Here is a 26531-nt window from a genome sequence, read left to right on the forward strand (position 1 = left end):
CGGGAATGCTTGGATTAATCTGGTAAGTCTCTATCCCAATGACAGCTTGGTATAGATGCTCACAGTCTTATTGTTCCAAGGTTTTAACGTGTTTTGTCTTTCTTGCAGACGCGGTTTCGTAAGGAAGGTTAGAAGAAGAATTGACTCTCCTAGGATGCTGAACTGGTTGCCTTCAGGTGAGTATTAGCGCGGATGAGTGGCGCTGGATGGCTGAACAATTGTTCGTTTGGTATTGTGTGCCACTAACCTGCTGTTTTCTGTTCCCTTTTTGCAGGCGCGGCATGGCCCCAAGATGAAGGATGGAAGAACCGCTCTGAAGTAACACGGAGGAATGCAGAATCCCGGGTGAGTATTGGATGCCTGCGCAGAAGTCCTTTCCCAACAGGGGCAGCGGTCGGAGGACCAGCTGGAGACTAGACTGATGGACGGAATTGCAGATTAGGCCTTTGTCGCTGTAGTAACACCTGTTCTTCTCCTTTGCTTCTTCCAGGCACCGATGAATGGAAATCTCAGACGGGCGTGGCTGTAGAAACTCGAGGACAGAGCAGACACTGTGAGCGTTACACTGCAGGAGTGCATAATAACGAGAAGTGTGTTCTGCCTGCAGGGTGTGGCTTAAATAGCCTTGCAAGTAGTTCCAGGTAAAGTAGCCCCTTTACCACACCCTGTCTCTCATGACAAGTAGTCCCTCTGCCGCACCCTGGATATAAAGAAGGCTCAGCCTCACTAGGCAGATTAAGTAGTTCCATAGGGCTCTGGGGCACTTCCTTGGGGCCTGGTAAGTCCTTCTGGGTGACAGGGACTGGGGTGGGCCCAACAGTTCCAGGGGTTTCGGAGCACGCACCATGACAGCCACATACTTGCCAACATTCTGTGACCAAAAAGATGTAGGATTTTTCAAGTTTCAGAAATAATAATTCCCATAACAATGACATCACAGGAAAATACAAAACATACATTGTTGGCACCATTGTAGGATTCTAAAATACACAACCCATTAAACAGCACAACATGGAAAGATGTTGAAATGTTAAAAATGTATAATTATGTGTTGCATGCTTGGTTCTGCAGCCTGCCATAGAGTCACATAAATGACTACTCAGCACTTTAAAAAGCAGGGGAGGAACAAAACAAGTGACTATTGTACCAGGCCTATCACTGTCTCAGATAGTGCTGGAGGGAAGGGGAACAGTAAGGGATAGGGGAGCGACAGACGAGGTTGCTATCATAGTAGGTCCAGGGACAATTCTGATAGAGTAAGTGCATAGAAGAAAGTAAGTGGAGGAGGGGAGGAGATAGGAAAAGGGAGAGGAGAGAACAGAGAGTAAGCAGTCCAAAAGAGTGGAGAAGCAAGAGAGGAGAGAAAATACAATTGCAGAAGTCAGTAGTAACACATAATGTTGCAAGACAGGATACAAGATGAAGATGGAACTGCATGATTCAGGGCCACCATGAGTACAAGATGCAAAGGAAGTCCAGCATGAGAGTTGCGAAAGGATGACGCACAGTGAATCAATGAAGTCCATAAAAGTAATATCCAGCGTTGGCCACAAGACGGTGATGGTGAAACCAGAATGTATCAGGACAGACTCCTGCGTGCAGTATGATGTTTGTGCCAGCAAGGGAAGGATGTTTAGGCTTGGCCCACGCCTGCGCATACAGGGCACGTGAAAATGCTCAATCAATGCGCAGGCGTGGGCCAAGGCAGCCTGTGCGCGGATGCAGCACCAGCTGACCAGCCTTGCTCTGCGTGCGTGCGCTGTGTGTGACTTAGCCACTTACTGCAGTGCTCCAGGGTTAAGGGCAGGCAGGCAGCTACGGCTGCTTTTTGGAATCCAAAAAGCGGCCGCATCTAATAATAGCAACCCGCCTGCCCTTAACCTTATTCTTGACCACTGCGATGTGCGCGCTGTGTGCTTGTACTGTTTTCTTTTGTTCATGTTCATTAACGGAACTAAAAGAAAATGGTACGGCACACAAGCAGCAGCAACTTTTGGTCCGAGCAGAGGCCTCCTTTCTAGGGGGGTCAGAGCAGTTTCTTGGGGGAGGCTGGCCCCCCTGACCCACCTGCTGGAGCCGGGCCTCCATAGAGAAGCTTCTTCACCCGCAACTGAAGGACACCTGCCGTTGTCTGTGTGCCGTGGCCTTTGCTGAAACTCACCTTTGCCCTTTCTGTGAAGTGTCCTGAAGGGGCCTGCATCAGTGAAACTTACATTTCTTCATCACCATGGGTTGCATGTTGCCTCTGGACCTGACCCAAAGAGTCCCTGCACTGCATCTCCTGGGCACCACTCGCCGGAATCAACAGTGGTAAATCCAACTTCCAGCGACCCCTGAGTTGACCCACCAAGTCATCTGGGAAAATCAGAGTAAAGGGGGGTATTTAAACGTAAATCATGTGTCCCTCCCTGTCCTCCATAGGATAACATTGGGAACCAATCCCTTTGTATCCGACTAGTCCATGCCACTGCATTTTGGTCATTGAACCTGGGTAGTATTTCCTGAAAGATGAGAACACAATTTACTTACCTAGTAACCTTGTTGAATATCTTCTTTTTGAACATTCACCAACACAGGTAAAATTAGAATTTATCTACAGTTACTACATTCTGGGGAGAAGCACTGTGGCTCCTGTGACGTTTGGGCACAAGGCCCCATTCTTCTTAGGGATTGGACTGCTGAAATTAGTTAAATTCACTTGTGATTTGGTTACATCTTTACTGCATTAATTTACTTAACTGAGGCCCATAGGTTAGGGGATGGGTCATTATACGAAGGCTATTAGCACAGAGCGGTGGTAGCAACACATGTTTTGAAGTTTTGGTGGTGAAGAAACAAATGTTGCACTAATAGTGAAACAAGTAAATAGACAAACCTAGTTAGCAAATTAAATGCAGTTTTATTTTGTAGTATTTAAATAGCAACTTGGTAAAACTAGGACTGGTTTAGCATTGGGCATTCTTTAGTCGTCATTTAAAAGTAAACTGTTTCTCTATAAGAAAGCAAAAGAATGATCCCATAGTTTAGCTTTCTCTTTAATGTGTTACATAGGATGTTGTAGCAAAAAGGGTAGTCTTGCTGAAAGAAATGTTGCCTTGAAATTGGTTTATTATTTTCCCTGTCTGCTTTTGAGGACAGAATGTTCAGAATGCAGACATGTATTTTAATGAAAAACCTAATAAATATATTTCAAAACGATTCTGATTGGCTGAGAGGTAGTCAATAACGATCTCCATGTGCTGATGGTTGTTCCCAACCAGTTCGGAAATAGGGAGAGCAGAATGGAGAAATTAAATAAGTGCCCTCATGGTGATTCAGGTTCTCTCCGACTTTGATCTCCCTTCTCCACAACACCGACTCTACCATCCGCAAATTCATACAGAGTGACTCAACCTCCCATTCTAGGTTCTTTTCAAATCTAATTCTGCTGCAAAACATTATTTGATACCTGCCCTGTCCTCATCCCTGAGACATCATATGGGGGGAGAGGGGAGATCAATGGACAGGGTGTACAGTAGTCACTACGAAGAGTACCCTACACTTATGAGTGTGTATTGTTGACAATGGCCATGAATCATAACATCCAAGAATGGGGTGTAGCATTAAGTGAAATATATACCAATAAGGGATATTACTGGGTGGCGTTATCAAAAGCAAAATGAATGTGTTCATTTATTTAAAGTCATGACATTTTTTATGGAGCTATTTTTTTGTGTAAATAAAGTATTTCTCTGTTTAATCTTAGCAATGTGATTGTGACGTATGTTAAAGTTGAGCCAACCCATTGCGCAAAATGCAGATTTTTGCTAAATTACACCCCCTTTGATGCCCATCTAGTGCAATGCACGTGTTCTTCATGATGCCAACAATACATTGTGTTTCTGAACATGCACTAAGAGTTACCACATAGCGTGAATCACTTTTTCTGTGTCCTTTATTTCAGCTGTTTCCTCTGAATCCAGATCCCAGATGGCAGAACACAAATCCACGACCACTCTCCCTGGCAATACAGCAGGCCTTGTGTCAGGAACTGTCACGGGTCCGTCAAGGCAACACTCAAGTGACGGGCGTTGCAGTCCATCTCTTGCAGGCTGTGGCAGCATTATTGAATTCTCAGCATAGTGCAGCGCTTGTTTTGTCCATGCATCGGAGCCACTTTATTTCCTGTCCAATAATGCGACAGTTGTACCATTATCAGGTAAGGATTCTTGCATGGCTAGTGGTTATTGAAAGAAAGCGCATATATGCTCTAATACTAGATATATGCTTGTATTGTGTAAGTTCGCACACAATTTAAGGGCATTTTGAAAACATGCTTGTTTACAATTTTATGTCTGAATAACTTATCAATTGTCATTTTTATAACTATCATCCGATATTGATGTTATGATTGTATGTGTGTATTATCTGTACGTTTTAGGACTTTCATTTTCTTTCTCTATTTTGCTTTTAATATGTGTGCATAAAACTAAATACACACAAATAAAGGAAACCAGTCTAGTTCCTCAGTGGATGTGAAGGGGTGTGTGCTATAGTTTTGCCTGTGTAACTTACTTTGCAAACCTGCATAACCCTCCATTTTATTTAATTTACCCCTCCATCTTATCGAGCGCGGACGATCCTTGGCTTTGTATTTCACATGTGGTTTTTGGTCTTTCTTACAGGGTTGCGTTCCACGGGACACTGCCTTCTCTTCACTATTCTTCAAGGTTCTCATGCAGATCCTGCACTGGCTAGAGAACCCAGCGGTGGAAGAAGGGCCATTTCGTGCCCAGATTAAGTCCTTTGCTGCCCATTACTCCTCGAAGCACAGGATAACTGATGGTAGGAAATTGGGGAGAGGGTGGAAAGTAGTCACTCTCTAAGCAATCCGTTCTGAACTAGATGTTGCCTTTTTGTCCTTGGTTTAAAATAAAAATGTTTTTCTAGTTTAGAGTTTCTGCTTTTGATGCAGCATCATCTATCAATATAAACAAAAAGGTCTGGGAAGCCCCTATATCGAAAGTGAACATGGTCAAATAACCTATTCTATGGGAAGGTGCCCACTTGGGAGGCTCTACAATCACGTTTTAGGTCATTGTAACTTTCACAGAGGAAAAATATCCATTTGCATTTCAGACTGGTCACACCCATTTGGGCAGTCCAGCACCGAAAATGCTAGGCAATTCTCCTCTGAACAAGAGAAGCAAAAGAAATCCCAGACACACGTTTCGGTCTTGTTGGGGCGTATCAGTGAGGTGGATCTGTGCCTCTCTAGACACAGTGAGCAAGGGGTTCCATCTGGATTACCCTGAGTAATTTAGGGTGAAACCCCATGCGACTAAACATACACAAGAAGGTCTGGGATCCCCTCTACCGAGAACAAACACAGCCAAATTACCTGTTCTATGGGAAGGTGCCCACTCTGCAGGGTCTATAACCATGTTTTAGCTCACTGTACATTTCACATAGCAGACCCTCCTGAATGGGAGAAATTCCATAGAACAGGGTATTTGACCCATGTTTGCTCTCTGTAGAGTGGCACCCACACCGTTGATTAATTTGTAAAACTTGGGGTACCACCCTAATTAACACAGGGTAATTCAGAGATTAGACCCCCTTGCTCACTTTGCTTTAGAGCGGCTCGGCTTCAACTCATTGAGGAGGCCCAACAAGGCTGAAACACGTGTCTGGGGTTGCTGATGGTACTCTTTCTTTTTTAAACTGTTTTTTTATTGAGTTTAAGTTACGAAACATACAGCACAACAAAGCCCCCATTACACGGGGCATAACACCCCCCATCCCACCCAACTCCCCCCTCTGAGCCCCACATATAAACCACAATAACGCGTCCGCATGTCCGAGTCACAGCAAAAGTTCCAACAAGATGAGAACCTATAGTGCACTATTAGTATGAGGGTGATAGCCCCGAGGTTGCTGATGGTACTCTTATTCAGAAGAGAATTGGCTAGCATTTCGGTGATGGACTGGCCTTTTGGGCGGGGCAAGACTGATATGGATATTTCTCCTCTTTGAAGGGTGCAGTGAGCTAAAATGTCGTAGTAGAACCTCCTGAGTGGACAAATATTCCACAGATCAGGGTATTTGACCCATGTTTGTTCTCAGTAGAGGGGCTCCCCCACCCTTGCTTAATCTTTCAATATAATGCTATGCACTTGAGGTTGCTTATTTAACTGGGGTCAGGATTTTTCAGGTTTGTATCCCAGATTTGGAAATCCTTTTCCATCAGATTTATAATGTTCAAGCTCCCTCTGGTTCGGGATATTATGCATTGCTGACTTTTACCATCTTGTTTGAAGTTACGTTCCTGTCATTTTAATAATTTGCAGTGTATATTGAAGTATGATTGTGTCAGTCTGTATATGATAACTTCATAAAGTATTTCATGATGATGGTGAAATATTCTCTGTTTTGTTATCAGTACAGAATGGTTACCATACTAATTGATGATTTACTATGCCCACGTCCATTTACAGATTACATGGCTGCCATCTGGTTGCATGTCATTGTCCACCGGTATACATTGCTGACTTCTTAGCCAAAAATAATTTCCATGCTGGGACTTGCAGACCTTTATGTCTAATTTCAAAAGCAAAACTACATGGTCATGGCCATGCATGTTTCCTTTTTTAATAGGACACGGTCTTGTCAGAATGTTTAACTTGTCTTCCTTTCATTTGAATGTTAACTCTTGTTTTCTAACATTTAGCATTCACTTAAGTCCACCTATTGTAGGACTAAAGAAGACTCACTTCTAGGTATACAGGGCACCAATTCGTAGGTTTGCCCTGAACTACCCAAAAGGTTTGGTAGCAGTGGACAAACAGCATTCAGGCTTAGTCTATGGGAGAGAAGGGCTTGTAGGCAAGTACAAAGACCTCAGGGCACACCAATAGGCAAGAATACACTTATATGCAGTAGTTTTATAAAATATTGTAATTTATTATAAACGCTAAGGCAGCTAACAGTTTTAGAATTACAGGTACTAAACGTATTTATATATATATATATATATATATATATTTCTGAGGCTTGTGGAATCTGCTTAGATCACATGCTATGTATAGGCCGACATCTAGTGGTAGTTGCAGAGTAGCAGAGTATAACATTTTATTTTTTTTGAAACTTGAAAAGGGACGTCGACAGGGCGTACCAGTAATACCATCCCTAGTGTGACATCTACTGTACCTATGGTCCTTCACATCAAGGACCCTCGGATAGTTTTTTTCCGCCATCATAGCCAGGCGGATATCGCAGAGTTCCTTCTAGGCTGACGCCATTACTTAGAAAAGTTTAATTCTAGTATTTCTTTCTGTCCTTTCAATAACCGTACACTGCAAGATCTTTGGCGACGGCTTCAAGGACAAGTTTCATTTATCGCCGACAGCGACTCCTGTCTCGACGATCCTTTGTCTACGGCCTCTCAAGTCCCCATTGGGCTTCGGCCCTGCACAGTAGGGAGAGCGGGGGGAGGTTCATATCTAGCCTCGTTAAGAGAATGTATATTCCCCATTACTCAGAAAGGAAGCTTCTCTTGAGCCAATTTCTTTATTGCACCATGAGGTAATTTTCAGACAAAATATTCACAATGATTGCATTCTTAATTTTAACACAACACAAAACAATTAAAGGTTTGCAGTTGCGGGAAGCCGTACCCCTCGACTGCACACTTTTGTCAAACAGACAGTTCACAAGGGAATGGACGTGGCAGATTTAGACAATTTATTTGCCCTCCGTGAAGTGTGTCTGGTTGGCCCAAGTGTTATGAACTAAAACATTTAAGAATATAAATATCACTCTCTCTGCAAGTTGTAATACTCCCACTATTTGTCTCTTTTTTTGGAGTACACACAAGATTAAATTTTGCGAGAGCATATAGTTTACACATAAAACCAATTACAATATCCACAACATTAATTCAAATTTCCAATCTACACAAGTTCCCTATGTGTCACTCTTGGTCAGGTGACATCTACAATTCTGGTCGACCGGTTTCAATGATTTTCTTTTGTGTATCATCTTCCTCAGGACCAATTATTTCTTTCTTAGACCCATTCTGTACGCCCCTCAGAGCCGTGGATTCAGCATATTCTATGGGGCAAACAGAGAGAAAGTCAAGTTGACTTCTCCCATGTGAAGGCTAGAGTGTATGGCACTTATAATATTTTTCATGTATAGAATAACTCATCTTTAACAAGGATATTTTCTAACTACAAGTCCTTTAGGTGACATTAAAAATAGGCTATTTCACCTCACCCCACCACCATTCGGTGTATGACATTATTTCCTGTGAATTCAGGTGCTGGTGGTCATATCTGTTCGACTGTTGCATGTGCAGTGGTAAAGCACACCTAACATGAAAGTTTTGGGGCAGTTCCTGCTGGTCAGATCAGGGCACCTATGTTGATAATTGATCTGTAACACAAGGTAATCATCCATTTCATTTCCCATTGGTATACTGCATTTATGGCTATTCATATTGTAGCTGCCCCCACCTTTTAAGCACCCTCTAAATACCTGGCTGTAGTATGGTTGTCTCACTTTAGAACTGTTGGCATCTTCTGATGTAAAGTTCTTGTTGTTGATAAACCTGGGATGATCCTGCAATACAGGGAAAAACCCAATATGTATCAACTACCCAGATGCATAGGGCCATTTGCAGGTTCGTAAATTTGAAACGAACAACAAATATTTTAAATACCTGGTGGCTAAAAAAAGGAATGTAGGGAGGTCCAAAGACTGTCACAATAGTAAAAGCTTGTGGCTATATATCCTCTCCGCCCATATCATTATGGGGACAGATAGAGGAAAAGTATGCCCATTCCAAGATGGCTGCCTTGTCACATGACACGGCACTGTATACCAATTGGCCGTCGGGATGCCTCGCGTAGTATTCATTGTCATACGCACGTCGATACACTGGAGAAGAGAAAAGAATCAAGTAAGCAATTAAAGTTTGAGTGGAACATGGGACCCGGACACGCTGAAACTATATCCTCTATCCGCATTACATAGGGATTAGATTTATAACTTGCAACGGGCACACTCTCTGAATGTGACTCGATAACTCGAACCAATGGGAGCCTGAACTGGGCTGCCATTGTAGATACTGTGGGATAGAGACCTGGCATTATGAATGTGCAAATGGTGCTCATATGGATGTGGAACACAATGAAGGCTGTAGATAGGCAAAATAAATACCCTATGCATCTGGGTAGTTGATACATATTGGGTTTTTCCCTGTATTGCAGGATCATCCCAGGTTTACCAACAACAATAACTTTACATCAGAAGATGCCAACAGTTCTAAAGTGAGACAACCATACTACAGCCAGGTATTTAGAGGGTGCTTAAAAAGGTGGGGGCAGCTGCAATATGAATAGCCATAAATGCATTATACCAATGGGAAAATAAATGGATGATTACCTTGTGTTACAGATCAAGCATCGACATAGGTGCCCTGATCTGACCAGCAGGAACTACCCTAAAACCTTCATGTTGGGTGTGCTTTACCATTGCACATGCAACAGACGAACAGGTATGACCACCAGCACCTGTAATCACAGGAAATAATGTCATACACCGAATGGTGGTGGGGTGAGGTGCAATAACCTCTTTTTAATGTCACCTAAAGGACTTGTAGTTAGAAAATATCCTTGTTAAAGATGAATTATTCTATACATGAAAAATATTATAAGTGCCATACACTCTAGCCTTCACATGGGAGAAGTCAACTTGACTTTCTCTCTGTTTGCCCCACAGAATATGCTGAATCCATGGCTCTGAGGGGCGTACAGATTGGGTCTAAGAAAGAAGTAATTGGTCCTGAGGAAGATGATACACGAAAGAAAATCATTGAACCCGGTCGATCAGAATTGTAGATGTCACCTGACCAAGAGTGACACATAGGGAACTTGTGCAGATTGGAAATTTGAATTAATGTTGTGGATATTGTAATGGGTTTTATGTGTAAACTATGTGCTCTCGCAGAATTTAATCTTGTGTGTACTCCAAAAAAAGAGACAAATAGTGGGAGTATTACAACTTGCTGAGAGAGTGATATTTATATTCTTAAATGTTTTAGTACATAACACTTGGGCCAACCAGACACACTTCACGGAGGGCAAATAAATTGTCTGAATCTGCGACGCCCAGTCCCACGTGAACTGTCTGTTTGACAAAAGTGTGCAGTCGGGGGGGTACGGCTTCCCGCAACTGCTAACTTTTAATTGTTTCATGTTAAAATTAAGACTGTCTCAAATGCAATAATTGTGAATATTTTTTCTGAAAATTACCTCATTGCATGTAGGAACAGGGCGAGTGTTTCCCTCATGTATCTCCTTCAATTAGTCAGTGCAACAACGCTTTCCAGGATGAGGAGCACCAATAAGGGTTAGGATAGTGTGTCCTGTTTGAGAGTGTTAGGGCTTGCGTTGATGGCGCAATAAAGAAAATTATCTCAAGAGAAGCTTCCTTTCCGATTTCTGTTTTGTGTGTCATAGATATATTGAGATAACAGAAAGGATACAATGCCCATTTTTGGAGGTAATGTGTATAAAAGAAATTCCCTGTGTGTTTTATATTCCCCTTTACTCTCCTATTTCGCCAGGTTGCCATCCCCATACACCATGGAAAACACCCCTTTTAAATGTTGCCCTTCCTGTTCTAGCAAGTTTCCCTGGAAAGACTTGCACCAGATATGCAAACTTTGTCTCCCAAGGGATCACGCAGAGGGATAGTGCAAGTCTTGCAAGCTGTTCAGGCCAAAAACCATAAAGGACCGCAAAACCAAACGCTGGGCTCAGCACCCCATGCAAGCTGAGGCCGCCATGGATGTCGAGGGAGCCTCCAGCGATGGCAGCATTGACGTTGTGAGTGATGCCGAGGGTGATAGTGATCCATAGGATTCCTGTGTGCGAGCCACCGATCCCAACAGGCGGGCTGGCGGTTCTGCTACAGGGAAGACACACAGCTTCTCAGGCACTACCAAGTTACATCACACCAAGCACAACACCCACAGCCAAAAGTTGACCACGTCATCGACCGATAGGCCACACGCTGCATTGAGGGGGGGGTCCGAACTTTCCCTCTCTTCTGGCCCATTGCGGTCATGATTACCACAGGACAGGCCCCCAAAACGGATGGTAAAGTCAGTTTCCGAAACCGCAACGTCCTCGGGCGCAGACATCCGGGCGTTAAGACACGTCGCTGGCCTCGAGAAAAAGTGCTAAAAGCTCAAAAATGAGTGAGTTGATTAAAAAACACATTCCAGACACCCTATTAAAGGCCAGAATGTAGAAAAACTATGAGTCTTCGATGCCCCAGGTTAAAGAAGTTCATGCTACTAAAAGCAGGGATTACACTTCCCCAAAAGGCACACTTTCAGGGACTATGCACCATAATAAAACCCCTATCGCACAGCCCTCACCTGCGCCTCCGACTCCCTCTGTATTGCCAAGCTCCTGACAGTGGGCCACAGAACAATTTGATAAGTTATGAGGACAATGTCCTGTTTTATAAATTTCTTTGACGACCACCTCAGAGACCTACATAATCTTCAGGGCAGCCCACAGAGCGGGGCAGCAGCCACTCAGCCTGCTGCCAAGAAAGCCCTCCTAGACACCACACAGGCTACCACCTCATCACATCAGGACCTAGGGCAGGACACTATTACCAAGACCCTGGCACATACACAGACCCAGAGGCCAAAGGAGACACAGTGGACTTGGACCAATATTATGACGACGAAGATGAGGACGTATATGTCATGCAGTCCTGAGATCACACCGACCCACTGGTGGCTGACTCCCCGGTAGACAACCAGTTGAAATATAATAATCTAATCCTAAATGCTGAAGAGCATTTTAAAATAGACACACAAGAAGGCCTAGGCGACAAGGACTTCGTTGAGGTCATCCTTGGGGATAAAAAAATCAGCAACTCAATTTATCCCCCTGTTACAATCAGTACAGAGACGCATCCAACCCTCTCTGCTTACACCCAATTTGACATGGGCAGTCAACCCATGCATCAAGAAGATGTTCAGACCAGCCCTCTCAGGCCCCTTATACATCAGGGGGCAGCAAAAGCCGGACTCTTTAGTAGTTACTAACACAAGAAAGAGGGCTGGAACCCCTCTGGCCTCTGCCGAAGCCCCTCCTGACAAGGAGAGTAAGAAAATATACACCCTGGGCAGGAAGGTAGCTTACTGGGCAGCCTACCAAACAAGGATGGCTAATAACACAACGCTATTAGCCAGTTATAATTGCCACAAGTGGGATGAAATTGCGCAACCCATACTCAGTCCCAGAGCCCCTGAAAACTCAGCTCTCTCTCACCATCGCTGAAGGGAAACAGCTAGCCAACTGCATCCTTAAGAACAACCTGGACGCAGAAGACAATGCAGGGAGAATCGTGGCAGAAGGCACACTAATTAAACGTCACTCGTGGCTACGACAATCAGGCTTCAAACTAGAAACCCAGGCAACCCTCCTAAACATGCCCATTGAACCCAACGCTTTGTTTGGCAAAGCAGTGGAGGATGCTCTCAAAAGCATAAAAGAGGAATTTGACACACTCAAATTCCTAGGGCAGCTTGACGACAAACCCTTTGGGCAAAGAGGGGGCTCCAACTCTCACCATTTTAGGGGACAAAACTCCCAAGGGGCCTCTAATTACAATCAGGGTGGCCAAGATTCGTCCTGGGGTTCATCACAGGGGCAGTCCTCACAGCAGGGGTTTCAAAGAGGTTAATAAAGGTATAGAAGTAGGGGCAGATCCTCCTCCTCAAGAGGGGGCTCAACCCCCCTAAGCAATGACCACCCGCTACAGGTTCCCCCCCATGCCACTCCAGTAGGAGGTCGTATTTCACACTTTACCCACACATGGGAGGGGATCACTTCTGACAAGTGGGTACTTTCCACTGTGGCAGGGGGATATTGCATAGAGCTGATCCAAATGCCAGCCCAACCACCCGCCAAGACAAAGGTAGTCTTCACAGGAAGAACAACGTATCCAGTTGGAAGAGGTGACGGTGCTGCTTCTAAAGGACGCCATAGAAATCGTACCAGCAGACCAGGTAAACAGGGATTTATTCAATGTACTTCCTCGTGCTGAAGAAAGACTTAACAAAGTGCCCTGTCCTAAACTAGCGCCCTGCAAACACCTATGTGAAGCCACAATAATTCAGCATGACAACGCTACAGGAAGATAGCAAACCAGCACTACCAATTCAAGGTGCTACCCTTCGCCATAGCATCCGCTCCAAGGGTATTCACCAATGTACTGGCAGTGGTGGCAGCGCACCTGCGCAGGGAGGCAATCCCAGTGTACCCCTACCTAGAAGACTGGCTGATCACGGGGGAGACACCCCAAATTTGCAAGCAAAATACCCAAAGAACAATCCACCTTCTTTTTCAATTGGGCTTCTCGATAAACGAGAAAAAGTCAAGCCTTGTACCAAACAACACCAAACAGTTCTTAGGAGCTGGTATAAAAACAGAGGAATGGTTAGTCTTTTCATCGAAGGAAAGAATACAAAACATATTGCTGCAAATACCTCAGTGTCATGCCGGTCATCAGATAAGCGTAAGCAAAGCTATGCGTTTGCTAGGCATGATGGCATCTTGCATTTACCTGGTCCCACACGCACGAATGAGGATGCACACAATGCAGGTGTGGTTGGCGAAACAGTGGTCTAAGGTAAGCGGTCAGTGGAACGATCTGGTGGTTGTTTTGCCAACACTAGTACAAGCTCTACGCTGGTGGACAAGGGAGAATCTGTTGAAGGGAGAACCCGTCCACGACACAGTGGTGCAAGCGGTAGTTACAACAGACGCATCACTCTCCCGGTAGGGGCCCATCACCTTCCTCTCACAGCACATGGACTGTGGACTCACATCACTGCACAGAACAATATCAACCTGCTGGAACTACTAGCAATATCCAAAGCACTTCAAGCATTCAAAGCGCAACTGACGAACCAGTTGGTTCAAATCCTTACGGACAGCACAAGTGCAATGTTCTACATCGACAAACAGGGGGGCATACACTCTTCAAGTCTGTCCAAGTTGGCGCTGGAAATGGGCACTCAGACGGGGGATATCCCTATCCTCCCAACACATTCCAGGGGTACTCAACACTCTATCAGATTCTCTGAGCAGAGATCCCCTACCAGAGGAACACAAGTGGCAACTAGACTCAAGCGTCGTAGACCACATCTTCTCTCAGTGGGGCTACCCCACACTAGACTTGTTTGCTACAGGAGAAGACAAGCAATGCCTAGATTTCGCGTCCAGGTTCCCCCAGCCAGACTCCAAGGGGAACACCCTATGGATGAACTGGTCAGGGAAATTTGCTTATGCGTTCCCCCCCCCCCCCACGCCTACTCCATTAATGAGCGGGATAGTGAACAAGATGCACAGAGAACATATGACGCTCATCCTAGTTGCTCCCATGTGGGCAAGACAACCCTGGTATCCAAATCTGCGCAAACTGGCGATGTGCAATCCTATCAAACTCCCGTGCCAAACCAAACTGTTAGCCAAACACGGGGAGCAACAGTGCATCCACAACCACACTCGATGAACTTGGCAGCATGGCTCCGGAAGTCCTAGAGTTCGGACACCTTAATCTACCACAGCGGTTTATGGATATCCTCAAGGGGGCACGAAAACCAAACACTAGACACTGTTATTTCGACAAGTGGAGGAGATTTGTAATTTGGTACCAGTCAAAACAAATAAACCCCATAGAATGTACTCATACACACATTCTAAATGATATGCTCGACTTGTTAAACTCAGGGTTAGTATTGAACTCTATAAAGGTCCACCTGGCGGCTTTATCAGCCTATGCCACCTCTCAAAGTAAAGTATTGTGGTGGAAGATTCCAGTCATGAAGGCATTCATGGAGGGAGTAAAAAGACTCCACCCTCCAATTTCAAATTCACTGCCAGGATGGGATCTCAATGTAGTACTAGCAAAGCTCATGGTGCCCCCATTCGAGCCTATGCATAGGTCAAGTCTTAAACACCTGACATACAAGACTGCCTTCTGTGGCTATTACTTCCATAAGAAGAGTTAGTGAATTGCAAGCATTGTCAGTGCAGGACCCTTTCTTTATTATCCATAAAGATAAATTGGTTTTACGTACTCATCCTAGGTTCTCCCCTGACTTCATTTCCAAATTCTACCTGAACCAATCTATTGAGCTTCCGGCTTTCTTTCAGAATCCAACTAGCTCAGCTGAGGTAAAACTCCACACACTGGATGTGAGGAGGGCGGTCCTTTACTACGTAAACAAGACCAGGCCGCTTAGGAAAACTGATCAACTTGTTTGTCTCGGGGGCGTGGCTTAATGGCCTCGTAGAAGGACGTGCTCTGGAGGAGCTTCCGTGGAACATATGCATGCCGGCAGCATACCCATGGATTCGTGAATAGCTGGAGCACGCACTGATCATCAAAAAGGGAACTAGCCACAGCTAAATAAGGAAGATGCAGCGGCCTGCGGAAAACTGAGTGCCCGAGTTTCGGAGGCAGACAAGATGGCCGGCAGCAGACAAAGGGCCATAAACTGACCACGGTGCAGCCGAGGAAATATTTGCTGCTGTGGCCGGGCTCGAGTCTGCCGCGACGTTGAGCCGCCTGTGGAGACTAGCCCGAGAAGGATATGGTGCGGCTGGCCGGAGGGGGCCCGCAGGACGAGCCGCAGCTGCTGCTTGGATTGGTGCTGCGGGGGATGCGCCCGATGCACCGAACAGCTGCCTGAGCCCTGCCGGGGGGCAGAAATGGGGTCCTGGTCGGAGGACACAGCCGGACCTAGACACGGGCACTGTAGCCCGCGACAAGTGAGGACACGGCAGAAGACTGTGCTGCCTCTGACTGCCGGGCACTATGGAGTGCCGGAACAGCAGGATCTCGGCGGCGCTGCTGACAGCGAAGTAGAGCCGACAGGACGGTGACCCTGCGCGCACTACGCTACGCGGAGAGAACCCCGGTGGAGCGGGGGCTTCGACGGAGCCCAGAAGGGGGCGGGACACAACATGTTGGTCTCCACGCAGGTCCGGAACACCGGCGGGCTAGGGCCGGACCTGGTGGAAGCCCTGGGCTGGTAGAACGGTCCCCGCCGCACTTGGCAGAGGCGACGGAGGCCGCTCCGATTAGCTGGCCCCAATCAAAGACAGTGGTGCCCGGTGGAATCTTGTCTGGAACACGAGCTGGGGATGCAAATTGATACACCCGGACCAAACGGGATGCGTCCCTGGCAGAAATATTATAGATAACCATAGGAGGCTCCAGCATATTATTGATTATACTGAAAAAGACCCGGGCGAACTGGCCATCGTGTCGCTGGACGCGGTCAAAGCTTTCGAATCAGTGAGATGTCCTTGGTTGATGGCGGCCCTAAAAGGGTACGGGATAGGACCGGGGTATATTAGATGGGTCAAAATGTTATACAGCTCCCCGACTGCAAGGGTCAAACCGGGTACTATAATTTCAGATAAGTGGCAACTCAGTAGAAGGACTAGGTAGGGATGCCCCTGGTCGCCCATGTTATATATCCTCGCGTTGGAGCCATTGGCAGTTTGCCTGAGGCAGCAATACGAAGAGGTGGGGTTACACAAGATAGGAGATACGCACTTGATATCACTCTATGCAGATGACATACTCCTCTATCTGCGCTTCCCGGAAGAGAATATGCAATGTGTGCTAGAAGTGATGGACCGCTACGCCGCCCTCTCTGGCATTTCGGTAAACCCAGCCAAGTCCAGCGTATTCCCCTTAGGGAGATACAAAGGTCTTCCACTGGAGAAACTGCCCATTCTGCAGATACCATGGCAGACAGAGACATTTAGATATTTAGGCATAAACATATACCATAAGGTAGAGGCAAAGCACAAATACAACACAGAGAAAGCTGTTGAAGGCATAAAAAATAGCATGGTGTTCTGGTCCAGGCTACCCCTTGCCATGATGGGGAGAGCCGCGTTGCTCAAAATGGTGGTTCTTCCCAGACTGCTGCATTTTTTTTATAAATATCCCGTTTCTGCTCCCCAAACGCTTCTTTGCTAGTCTCCATAGCCAGTGCAGGGGCTTCATTTGGCATAATTCTAGGAACAGGGTGGTGGCCCTGTGGAAACTACAAAATTCGTGTGATAAGGGAGGCATAAACCTACCGAACTTCGAATTATATTACCTGGCGGGACAGCTATTATATGTAACCAGATGGCTGTCTGCGGAGGACTCCGCGGAAGCCAGGCTCTTGCGGGTGACTCTTCCCCATATTTCTTAAAAGAAACCGTGTGGTTGCATAAGACAAAAGTGGCATAGATGGGGCAACTGTTGAGGCTGGGTTGGGAGGTCTGGCGTAGGGCATGGAGAACTGTGGGGGGCCCTGGACCCGCTCTCTCAGCAGGTCCCGTTGGTGGTGCTATGTGGGGAAGACTCCCAACTGATCAAAGGGGTCCGTAAATACTGGGAACCGGTGGGCCTGGCCACACTTGGAGACATATGGCAGGAGGGGGAGGCAGTGGAATTCCAGAGGTTGTTGGAAGAGACAGGGGTAAATGGGGGCCAATATATCACTTACAACAGGATTATGAAACGGGTGAGGGAAAGGTGGCCTGAAACAGTACTTGCAGAAGAACCTGATGCCACCATATAAATGATGTACGATGTCTCGGAGTGTGGGCATGAAATACCTCGGATATATGAGCTCTTGAGTATGAAGGCAGGGATAGATTTGCTCCAATTGAGGCTCGACTGGGAGGGGGAGGTGGGTGAACCCATGACAGAGGGACAATGGGATAGAGCCCAGAGGTACCATAAAAAGGTGTCCCGGAATGCGAGACTCCAGCAGATCCAGCTATACTCCACCCACAGAGAGTACCTGACCTCCAGCAGAATAGCCAGGTTTGGCGGCTCAGCTATACAGAAATGCCCCAGGTGCAGGGAGGAGGAGGAGGCTGGGCTGTTGCATATGTTCTGGGCTTGCCCGTAGGTGAAGAGATTCTGGGTGGAATTGAAGACAAGAATGGCCAGCCGGGGGGTGGTGCTAGACCTGGGGTCAGCTTGGGCATGTATGCTTGGGAGCTTTCCTAGTCCACGTACCCTGAAATATATTAGCAAGATGAAAGACCTGGCCTATATTTTAGCCAAGCGCAGAATAGCAATGTGTTGGAAAGCAGCCCACAGGCCTAGAGTGGAGATGTGGTGGGCGGATCTCCTAAAATGGGCAGAAGCAGAAACCGCGGGCTGGTATGAGGCAGTCACTCGAGGAGGGGAGGAGGAGGTAGGCCCCCTGATAGCCTGGAGACAACTGGTGACCTCGAGGGTGAACCCCCACCAGGTCAACCACGATGTGGTAGACCAGGATGAGATAATGATAATCGAGTCGCCTGAAAATGTTCAGGTTGATGGCATGGAAAAGATGGCTCAAGGTTTTGGGGAGTGAGGGGGGAGGACAGAAGAGAGCAATGAATCATATGATGACTTAACACTGATCATGTACGTCCGAAATGGTTATAATGTTTGGAGTGTTGTTTGTTTAAATTAATAAAAATTGTTAAAAAAAAAAATAAACTGTCTCCATAGCACCAGGCAGAGAAGGAGACTGCATTTCCAAGAATGTCATCTGCAGATGGATAGTTAGATGTATACAATTAAGCTATGCATTATCAAACAAAACACTGCCTTTTACACTAAGAGCTCACTCCACACAGAGCACAGGAGCTACTCTGGCCTTTATTGCAAATGGCCCCCTAGACAGCATTTGCAAAGCAGCTACATGGAGCTCAGTACACACTTTGACTCAACACTACTGCATTGACACACATTCCAAAGCAGATACACAGGTGGGACAAGCGGTTGTAAAACATCTATTTGCTGTTGCTCCTTCTCACAACCCACCACCTTCTCCTAACATTGCTCGCTAATCTTTGCATTGCATGTGATCTAAGCAGATTCCACAAGCCTCAGAAGGGATACATTACTTACCATAATCGTATTTCTGATGCTTGTATCTGCTTACATTCACATGCGCCCACCTATCCTCCCCTGAGAGAAGGTGCATAGATGTTTTATGAGCTTTCTGTTATCTATCTGCTTGGATACACCTGTACTCACGCTACACTTCATGTAACTTCATGTCAGAACAAAACAATCTGAGGGACCTTGACGCGTGAGGGACCATGGGTACAGTGGACATCACACTAGAGATAGCATTACTGGCACGCCCTGTCGACGTCCCTTTTCGAGTTTTGAAAACAACAACTATAATACTCTGCAGCTTCCACTAGATGTCGGCCTATGCATACATAGCATGTGAATCTACTAGGTACAATCATCAGAAATACGATTAAGGTGAGTAATGTATCCCATACATGCAGTAAGACATTTGTTAAGTATTGCTCAGTGCAATAGTAAACTCTTACACCTGATATACAGGTAAATAGAGTAGCATTCAAGTTTTAGAAAATCAATTCTTATAACCAACATTTAAAGTAAGCAACACAGATACTGTTAAGTACTTTTAGGCAACCTATACTTTAGAAAGTCCAGCCCTATCTGGGAATGAGAGTCTCAAAGTCAGTTGAGACACTGGGTGAGCAGGGCCCATGGGCAGTAGAGCAAAGAAAGGCAGATGCTGTCAAAGTTGTCAAAATAGTAGGTTTCTTCTATGTAAAATGTTTAGGTACAAGGTGGTTCAGGGAGGTCAGACAGACCTCCTGAAGGATTGTAAACCAAAGGACCAGTATTCTTAAGCTTGGGAGAACACAGTTGGGTTGTCCACCCCAATTTGTCTCAGACGGCTCAGGAGGAGTCTGATTCAACACAGAAAGCACCCAGGTAAGTACCTAGGAGCAGGACAGTACCTTTTCATGAAGAAAGAAGACCCAGGTTAAGCGACAGCTGCTCCAGCTCTAATTCTTGGCCTGGAGGCTGAAGAAGGAACTTTTGGCTGGAGCAGACGGACAATTTCTTGTGAAGGGATGCCCATCAGATGACCTTCACGATACTGGCTCGTTGGAACTTGACACAGGTTTCAGTTCAGCGATGGTTGTCATACGGCACGCTTCTCTCTGTTTCTCGGTCCCTGTCTCGGAAGGGGAGAGGTTTGAGAGTGGGAAAGAGTCACTGTAGGCCCAACAAGATGCCTACGAATTTCCAGCCGAAACCGTGCTTCAGGAGACGATGCACATCAGATTGGTCCAGGTTCGAGGGTATTTGGGAGTTGTAGCTTAGGACGGTTGCAGCTCTTCGAGGGATGGCTCACAATATCATATATCAAATCAATGCAGGTTATATAGAGACTGGTTGGACCCACCAGTCCAGTGGAGGAAGTCGTCCGGTCTGGATCTACCCTGTCGATAAGAGGAGGAGGTTGGAGCAGCAGCGGTTACTCCGCAGTCACTGCAGGTTCTTCGTTCCATGGGTCAACTCTCTGATTCTGCTCCAGGACCCTCGTCTTTATGCAGGAACTCAGCCAATCAGCAGTCATGTCACATTCAAACTTTACGTGGTGGCTGTCCAAAGGGGACAGCCAGCAGCCTCCAAGTCAGAACTGGATTCAAGCAGACATACTGGAGGACAAAGACCTGCAGATTTTCTGTGTACTCCACACTCCCTGTCCCCCCAGACACGCTGGCGCACTCGGGCAGGCTTCCCAATGGGATGCCGGCAAAGACAAAAGTCAGCAGGACCTCCCCCACCTAGGACAGCAAAAGAAGGCTCAAGAAAGGACAAGCCATCAGGATTTGGCGAAAAAAGAAAACGGGGACCATTTTAAGTCAATAGTGACCCATGTGTCCTTTACCACAGCTACAACAGCCACCTATCCATACAATTCATAATAATCGGTAGACAATATCTACTGCCACCAGCCACTCCGATGAACTTGTCACTGTAACTACAAAGGTACAGGAGAAGTGGAACAGGGGATACATTGTGTCCCCACAGCACTCTACATAAGGTGGAGTCTGCTGGGTCCACAAAATAAAAGTTAGGTAGGATACAAAATATACCCCTATGCTTGAAACAGTAGTTATCACAAGGAAAATAAAAAGGGCAGCTCAAAGAGCTTCCAGAAACACTGCACAGAAAGTGTTGCGTGCTGCAATAATAAATTGCAGATGCCATAAAGGTTGGAGGAAAGCATGACTCCAAATGGATACAAACAAAAGCGTTGAAAAAGGTTCCCAGAGGTAGATCAAAAGACTGAGTGAGTGTGGATAAATGTTCCCACTCACTCAGAAAAACTGATAAAAAGTCCAAGAATCCAGCAAAAAGTGCTGGGGACTCACAAGTGGGAACAATTATGCACCTAAAATGAAACCGAACACTGAGTAGGTATCCAGCTGAGGCAGCTGTGTAGCTCACTGGGTTTCGGCCGCATTTCCTTTTTTTTTTTTTTTTTAATTGCTGCATGGTGCTACAGCATTTTATCTTTTTCAGGTGTTGGGGCAGTTTTTGTACAACCCTCTGTTGAGGAATCTACAACTACTAACCTTTAAGTGGGGGCTGCTAGGGGGATAGGGCTGCCACCACCTCCCATCAATCCGCTATGGCGCATACTGCTGAGACTAGCATGGCGTCTCTAACTACAAGCCTTAGAACGCCAAATGACCAGAACTCCCACACCATCCACATCTCCTTCGCAACACATCACCCCTTGACATTACGGATACAGGAAGTTGGTACAAGAACACCAACGACTTTAGGAGCGGCGCTGGACAATCTATCGGTGAGCAGTGTCCTCGTAGCTCCTTTTTCCTTATTACTGTTTTTGTGCCCAGCCCTTCCTTTGTCTGCCTTGGTTGCGGCTCTGCCGAGTTTCGTTGTCTTCACACAAGGTAAGACACTATCCATGTGTGCTCTTCAATTACCATTCCTAACCGGGGCTAACACACCTGACAAGAAAGGAAAGTCAAATCTCTCTTAAGGTAGGTATCATGGACAGAGTGAGTAGGCTTCACTCATGGGTAGGGGTCGCAGGCTGACACAAAATGCAATTAGTACACACACTTCTCTCTTTAAATTCACAACATCAATATACTAAAAAATATATACATTTATAATACATGACAGCCTGCAATATCCATATAAAAGCCTGGAAATAATGTTCTTATTACAGGCTAGTTGTAATATCACAACTGACCTGTAATAAGAAAATGACATCACAACTCCTCTGTAATCAGTTATTACCCTTCAGTTGTGACGTCACAATGCCTGCTGCTTGAGCCAGCATAGGTCAGAAAGCCAGCTGCCACTGCAGCAGTTAATAAAGCCATTACAACATTTTCACATTCCTTGCTTGTTAAATAGTTTTCTGTGACACTTTACAGCAATTAATTGTCAAAGAACGGTGTAAAGCTCTGGGTTCAGCCAAGATGGCTCTGACATCATTGGATGTACCAGTGACTTCTTTATTAGGTTCCAGTACATTACATCCAGTTCTTTGAGTCATGTTCATAAGATTGTAACTTCCAGGGTACAATGACGAGCACCAGCATCCTCTTTCTCAGGGCTCACATCTCAACTGACTCCCTCAGAACACCAGTCATACCATAACATTCTACCTGGTCACATTCTGTGTCAGTCAACCCAACATTCTATTCATTCTGCCAGAATGCAGGAGAAGCCAGATCACTACAAGCTGCATGTTTGTACTTATTTAAAAGTACACAATGAAAACATTTTTTCAATACCTTTTATTAAAATGTTTAAACATTTTTTCTGCAATACATTCCAAGATGCATATTTGCTTTTTTAAAAATCCAAACAGATTCTACATTGAATATGGATAGAACATCGCATCTGGATAGAATTGTAAATCTTAGCACGTCCACACTTAGATAGAATTGTAAATATTAGCATGTCCACACTTAGATGGAACTTTAAATATGAGCATGCCCACACATAGATAGAATTGTGAACATTAGCCTGCTTCGCATCTAGATGGAATTGTAAATCTTAGCATGTCCACACTTAGATGGAATTGTAAATATGAGCATGTCCACACTTAGATAGAATTGTGAACATTAGCCTGCATCGCATCTAGATGGAACTGTGAACATTAGCCTGCGTCGCATGTAGATGGAATTGTGAATATTGGCATGTCCACACTTAGAGAGAAGTCTGAACATTAGCCTGCGCCGCATCTAGATGGAATTGTAAATAATAGCATGTCCACACTTAGATGGAATTGTGAACATAGGCGTGCGTCGCATCAAGGTGGAATTGTGAACATTAGCCTGCGTCGCATGTAAATGGAATTGTGAATATTGGCATGTCCTCACTTAGAGAAAAGTCTGAACATTAGCCTGCGCCGCATCTAGATAGGACTTTGATTGAAGGAAAGCATTCCCGCGCCTAGATGAAACTTGAATGTTAATATGTGCCACACTTAGAACTGTGAACACCAGCCGGCGCCGCATCTAGACAGGATTGTGAAGGCCAACAAGTTCCACACTTAGACAAAACTGTGAATGTTAGCATGCTAAAGGTCAGGTAACCCACTAACCAATATAACCTCAAACTCTGCATACCTATTTCACCCAAAAACTCACACAACCATCTCTTGCACCACAAGCTGCACGCACTTCACAACACTGCAACAACACATAAGCCAGAGCAACAGCACACGTGGACTGACTCCGATCCAATACCTGCACCAAAGCTCAGCACCCGGTGTATACCGAGGTGAAGCTGCCAACAGAGCACCACTCCTCTCACTATCTTACTCCCTCTTCACCTTACTAACCCATCCCACCTTATCGTTTGCAGATCCGCCAGAGCGCCTGGGGACCAATTCCGTTGGTGACGGTGCGCGGTACAAATACCTTTAACATTTAACAATATGTGGTTCGGTAAATGGAAGACCTTTTACATTAGTTTACGCAGGAGGCCAGGTATTAAAGGGAATGACAGTGTGTGGCCAGGATAAGTAATCAAATATCCCCTACCGTATGTAAAAAGGAAATTGCAAGTCACCTCCACGTTCCGTGACCATATAGAGGAACGAGGCCGACGGAAGGGGGCACTTTATCACATGTATTATGTTACACATATAGATCTCTATAAGGTCAAGTAAGTATTTAGCAGATTATATACAGAATTAAGAATACATATTATATTATAAAAACAGTCTTTTCGAATACCGCTTCCTTTCTGCCTTTAGATGGGCCAACTATCTCGGATAGGCACCCAACATAAATTAACAGGCGGGGGAGAACAAGGGAACCACACATCCTAACAAAGCAGTGAAAATCCCCTTTGTCCCTGCACATTTATGCATAGTGTCCTATAGAAACAGTCCACCCCTAATATAAATGGTAGGTTGTAGACCAGAGGTCAGGATCTAACACATAAAGCGAATGGTTAGGCAGAAAAGGCAAATAGACATTTCAGCTATGTGAGAAACCTGAGAGTGTCCTCACATTTACTCCTCCGGATCCTTTGTTCAGGTGGCCAGGCAAGGGCCATCGAGCTTGGATCCCGACCCTGGGGGTGCACAAGCGAGGGAGGATCACCCAGGTAGCGGGAAGAGGATGCAGTCAAGCGAGACGCAGTATTTTGCCTATTGGGAAAGTCATATTTCTCCTCGTCCCTCTTCCTTTATGGGATACTGTCAACGCTGTCCCAACCTCCCTTTACATTATAACCACCAATCTAGGAGTAAGGGAAACGAAAAGGAACAACTGGGGAAAACACCTATGGTTTTTCTTAAATCACATCCTGTTCCTTTTTCTCTAAATTCCGAAAGCCAAAGATCTAAAAGCACATCATTGTATCCCCCTTTTTCCGACATCGACCTCCCCTACACACCCTCTTCCTTCATGGGCCATTGTGACCCTGGCCCCATGCAAAATCCTACACTTACCCTGCAGGCCATTAAAAGGAATACAAAAAGACATACTGCACCTTTAAGATCCAACTCACTCAGAGCTAAAGGACAGGCATGCCCAGATAATTCGGTGCAAGAAGGTCAGACAGGCTATACAGTAACCACACACCTGCAGCTTATTAATCTGCTGCAGGTGTATATAAGGCGGGGCATCCAGCAGTGCAGGGAGCAGCAGTTGGAGACGCAGCAACAGGGAGGCTGCGTGGCTGAGTCCAGCAGGGGATCCCTGACTTTCAAGGGGCTGGCATTCTGGAGCCGGAGAGAAAACCAGCTGCAGGAGACTGACGAGGCAGCATGCTACCCTGTGGAAAGGCAAAGGCTCTGTGATGAAGAGGCGAGGGAGCCGTTTCTCCAGGGATGCTGTGTGGTTAAAAAAAAAAAAGGGAAGGCCGTGGGCAGGGCCGACCCAAAGTCCTGGGAAGCCCTGACTCTGTCCCTTCCTCCTGACTGGCTGTTGGGTGGAAATACCATACATGGCTCTGGAGCTGCCCCCTGTCAGACTGACTGGAGCCTTTCCAGAAGCTGTGTGTTGCGGGTACACCCTAGGGGTGGGACCTGTATGAATGGAGTCTGAAGTGAACTCACATTTTGTGTTGTGGGTGTCTGGATTATATGTGTGACACAATGAATTGAGACAGCCCTGACTGAAACTGACATGAATGCAGTGTAGTGTGCTGAAAGGCTGGGTACTTACCCAAATCCAAATACTTTGTTATGGGTGTCTGGGTGGAGTGAATGGCCTGAATGCCTGATTGGCTACCTGCCAGCATGAATGCCCTTCTGCGTGATTAGCTGACTGAGCCTGGCTCAACCAGAGTGAATAGGGAACAGATGTATATATCTGGGGACCTCTCGCTAACCAATTTGTTCAGAAGTTGAAGTCGAAGCTGAAGCAAGAAGAAGCTGTTCCTTGAAGCCAAGCTGGAGAAGTCTGATGCTGGATTTTTCTTCATGTAATCCAAAAGCTGCCATGTTCTTCCAAGGACTGGTGCAGAGAGGACTTGCAAAGAAGACCTTTCCTCAAGCTACGAGGAACCATCGTGCAACCTGCTTCTCTTCATCTGAAGTGCCCTGGAAGCCAGTCATGTGTGCCTGCTGTCCGGAGAAGGGGTCTTTGGGAGTCCTGAAGATGGGTGCCCAGACATCTTGAGTCAAAGAAGTCCATTGGTGTTACCCAGAGTCTGGAGGTGCGTTTCGTTGCTGTCTACTGCCCAGAAGAGGGAGTACCCTGGCATAGTGCTGCTTGACACCCAGAGCTGCGAAAGCTCCAAACTGCCTAAGAACATTTCAAAGGATATCCTTGCCATCATCACTGACCACATTTTCCCGCTCGAGAGAGTTGAGTCGCTTAGTGCAGAGGAAGGTCCGTTGGTGGGTTTCCCGCCACCAGAAGCTAATGAAAACGTACCGAGAGTCCAGACTTGGTGAGGTCCAAGGTCCACTTCGGTGGTTGTGTCCAGGTTGACAGAAGCCTCCGAGAGGTCCGTGCAGCACCCAAGAACCGAAAGTTGGAAAACCGCGATATTCTGCAACCCAACACCAAAAGTCACCTATGCACACGTCGCCGGCAGAAGTAGTCAGAGTGTCCCGGGGGTCTTACTCTCATCTGGCAAGCTTTTAACCCCTT

General features: G+C 46.0%; 1 protein-coding gene across 1 annotated transcript in view; it reads left to right on the forward strand.

Moving 5' to 3' along the window:
• INTS1 (integrator complex subunit 1) overlaps window positions 1–26531 on the forward strand; it is a 2112141-nt gene that overhangs the window by 1580986 nt on the left and 504624 nt on the right. The window contains exons 31-32 of the mRNA XM_069647642.1: window positions 3944–4198; window positions 4665–4824. Coding sequence (XP_069503743.1) covers window positions 3944–4198; window positions 4665–4824 — 415 coding nt within the window. The remainder of the gene's footprint in view (window positions 1–3943; window positions 4199–4664; window positions 4825–26531) is intronic.

Source organism: Ambystoma mexicanum, chromosome 2q, assembly GCF_040938575.1.
Source record: "Ambystoma mexicanum isolate Mex_15411 chromosome 2q, UKY_AmexF1_1, whole genome shotgun sequence".
In the NCBI taxonomy this organism is placed as follows: domain Eukaryota; kingdom Metazoa; phylum Chordata; class Amphibia; order Caudata; family Ambystomatidae; genus Ambystoma; species Ambystoma mexicanum.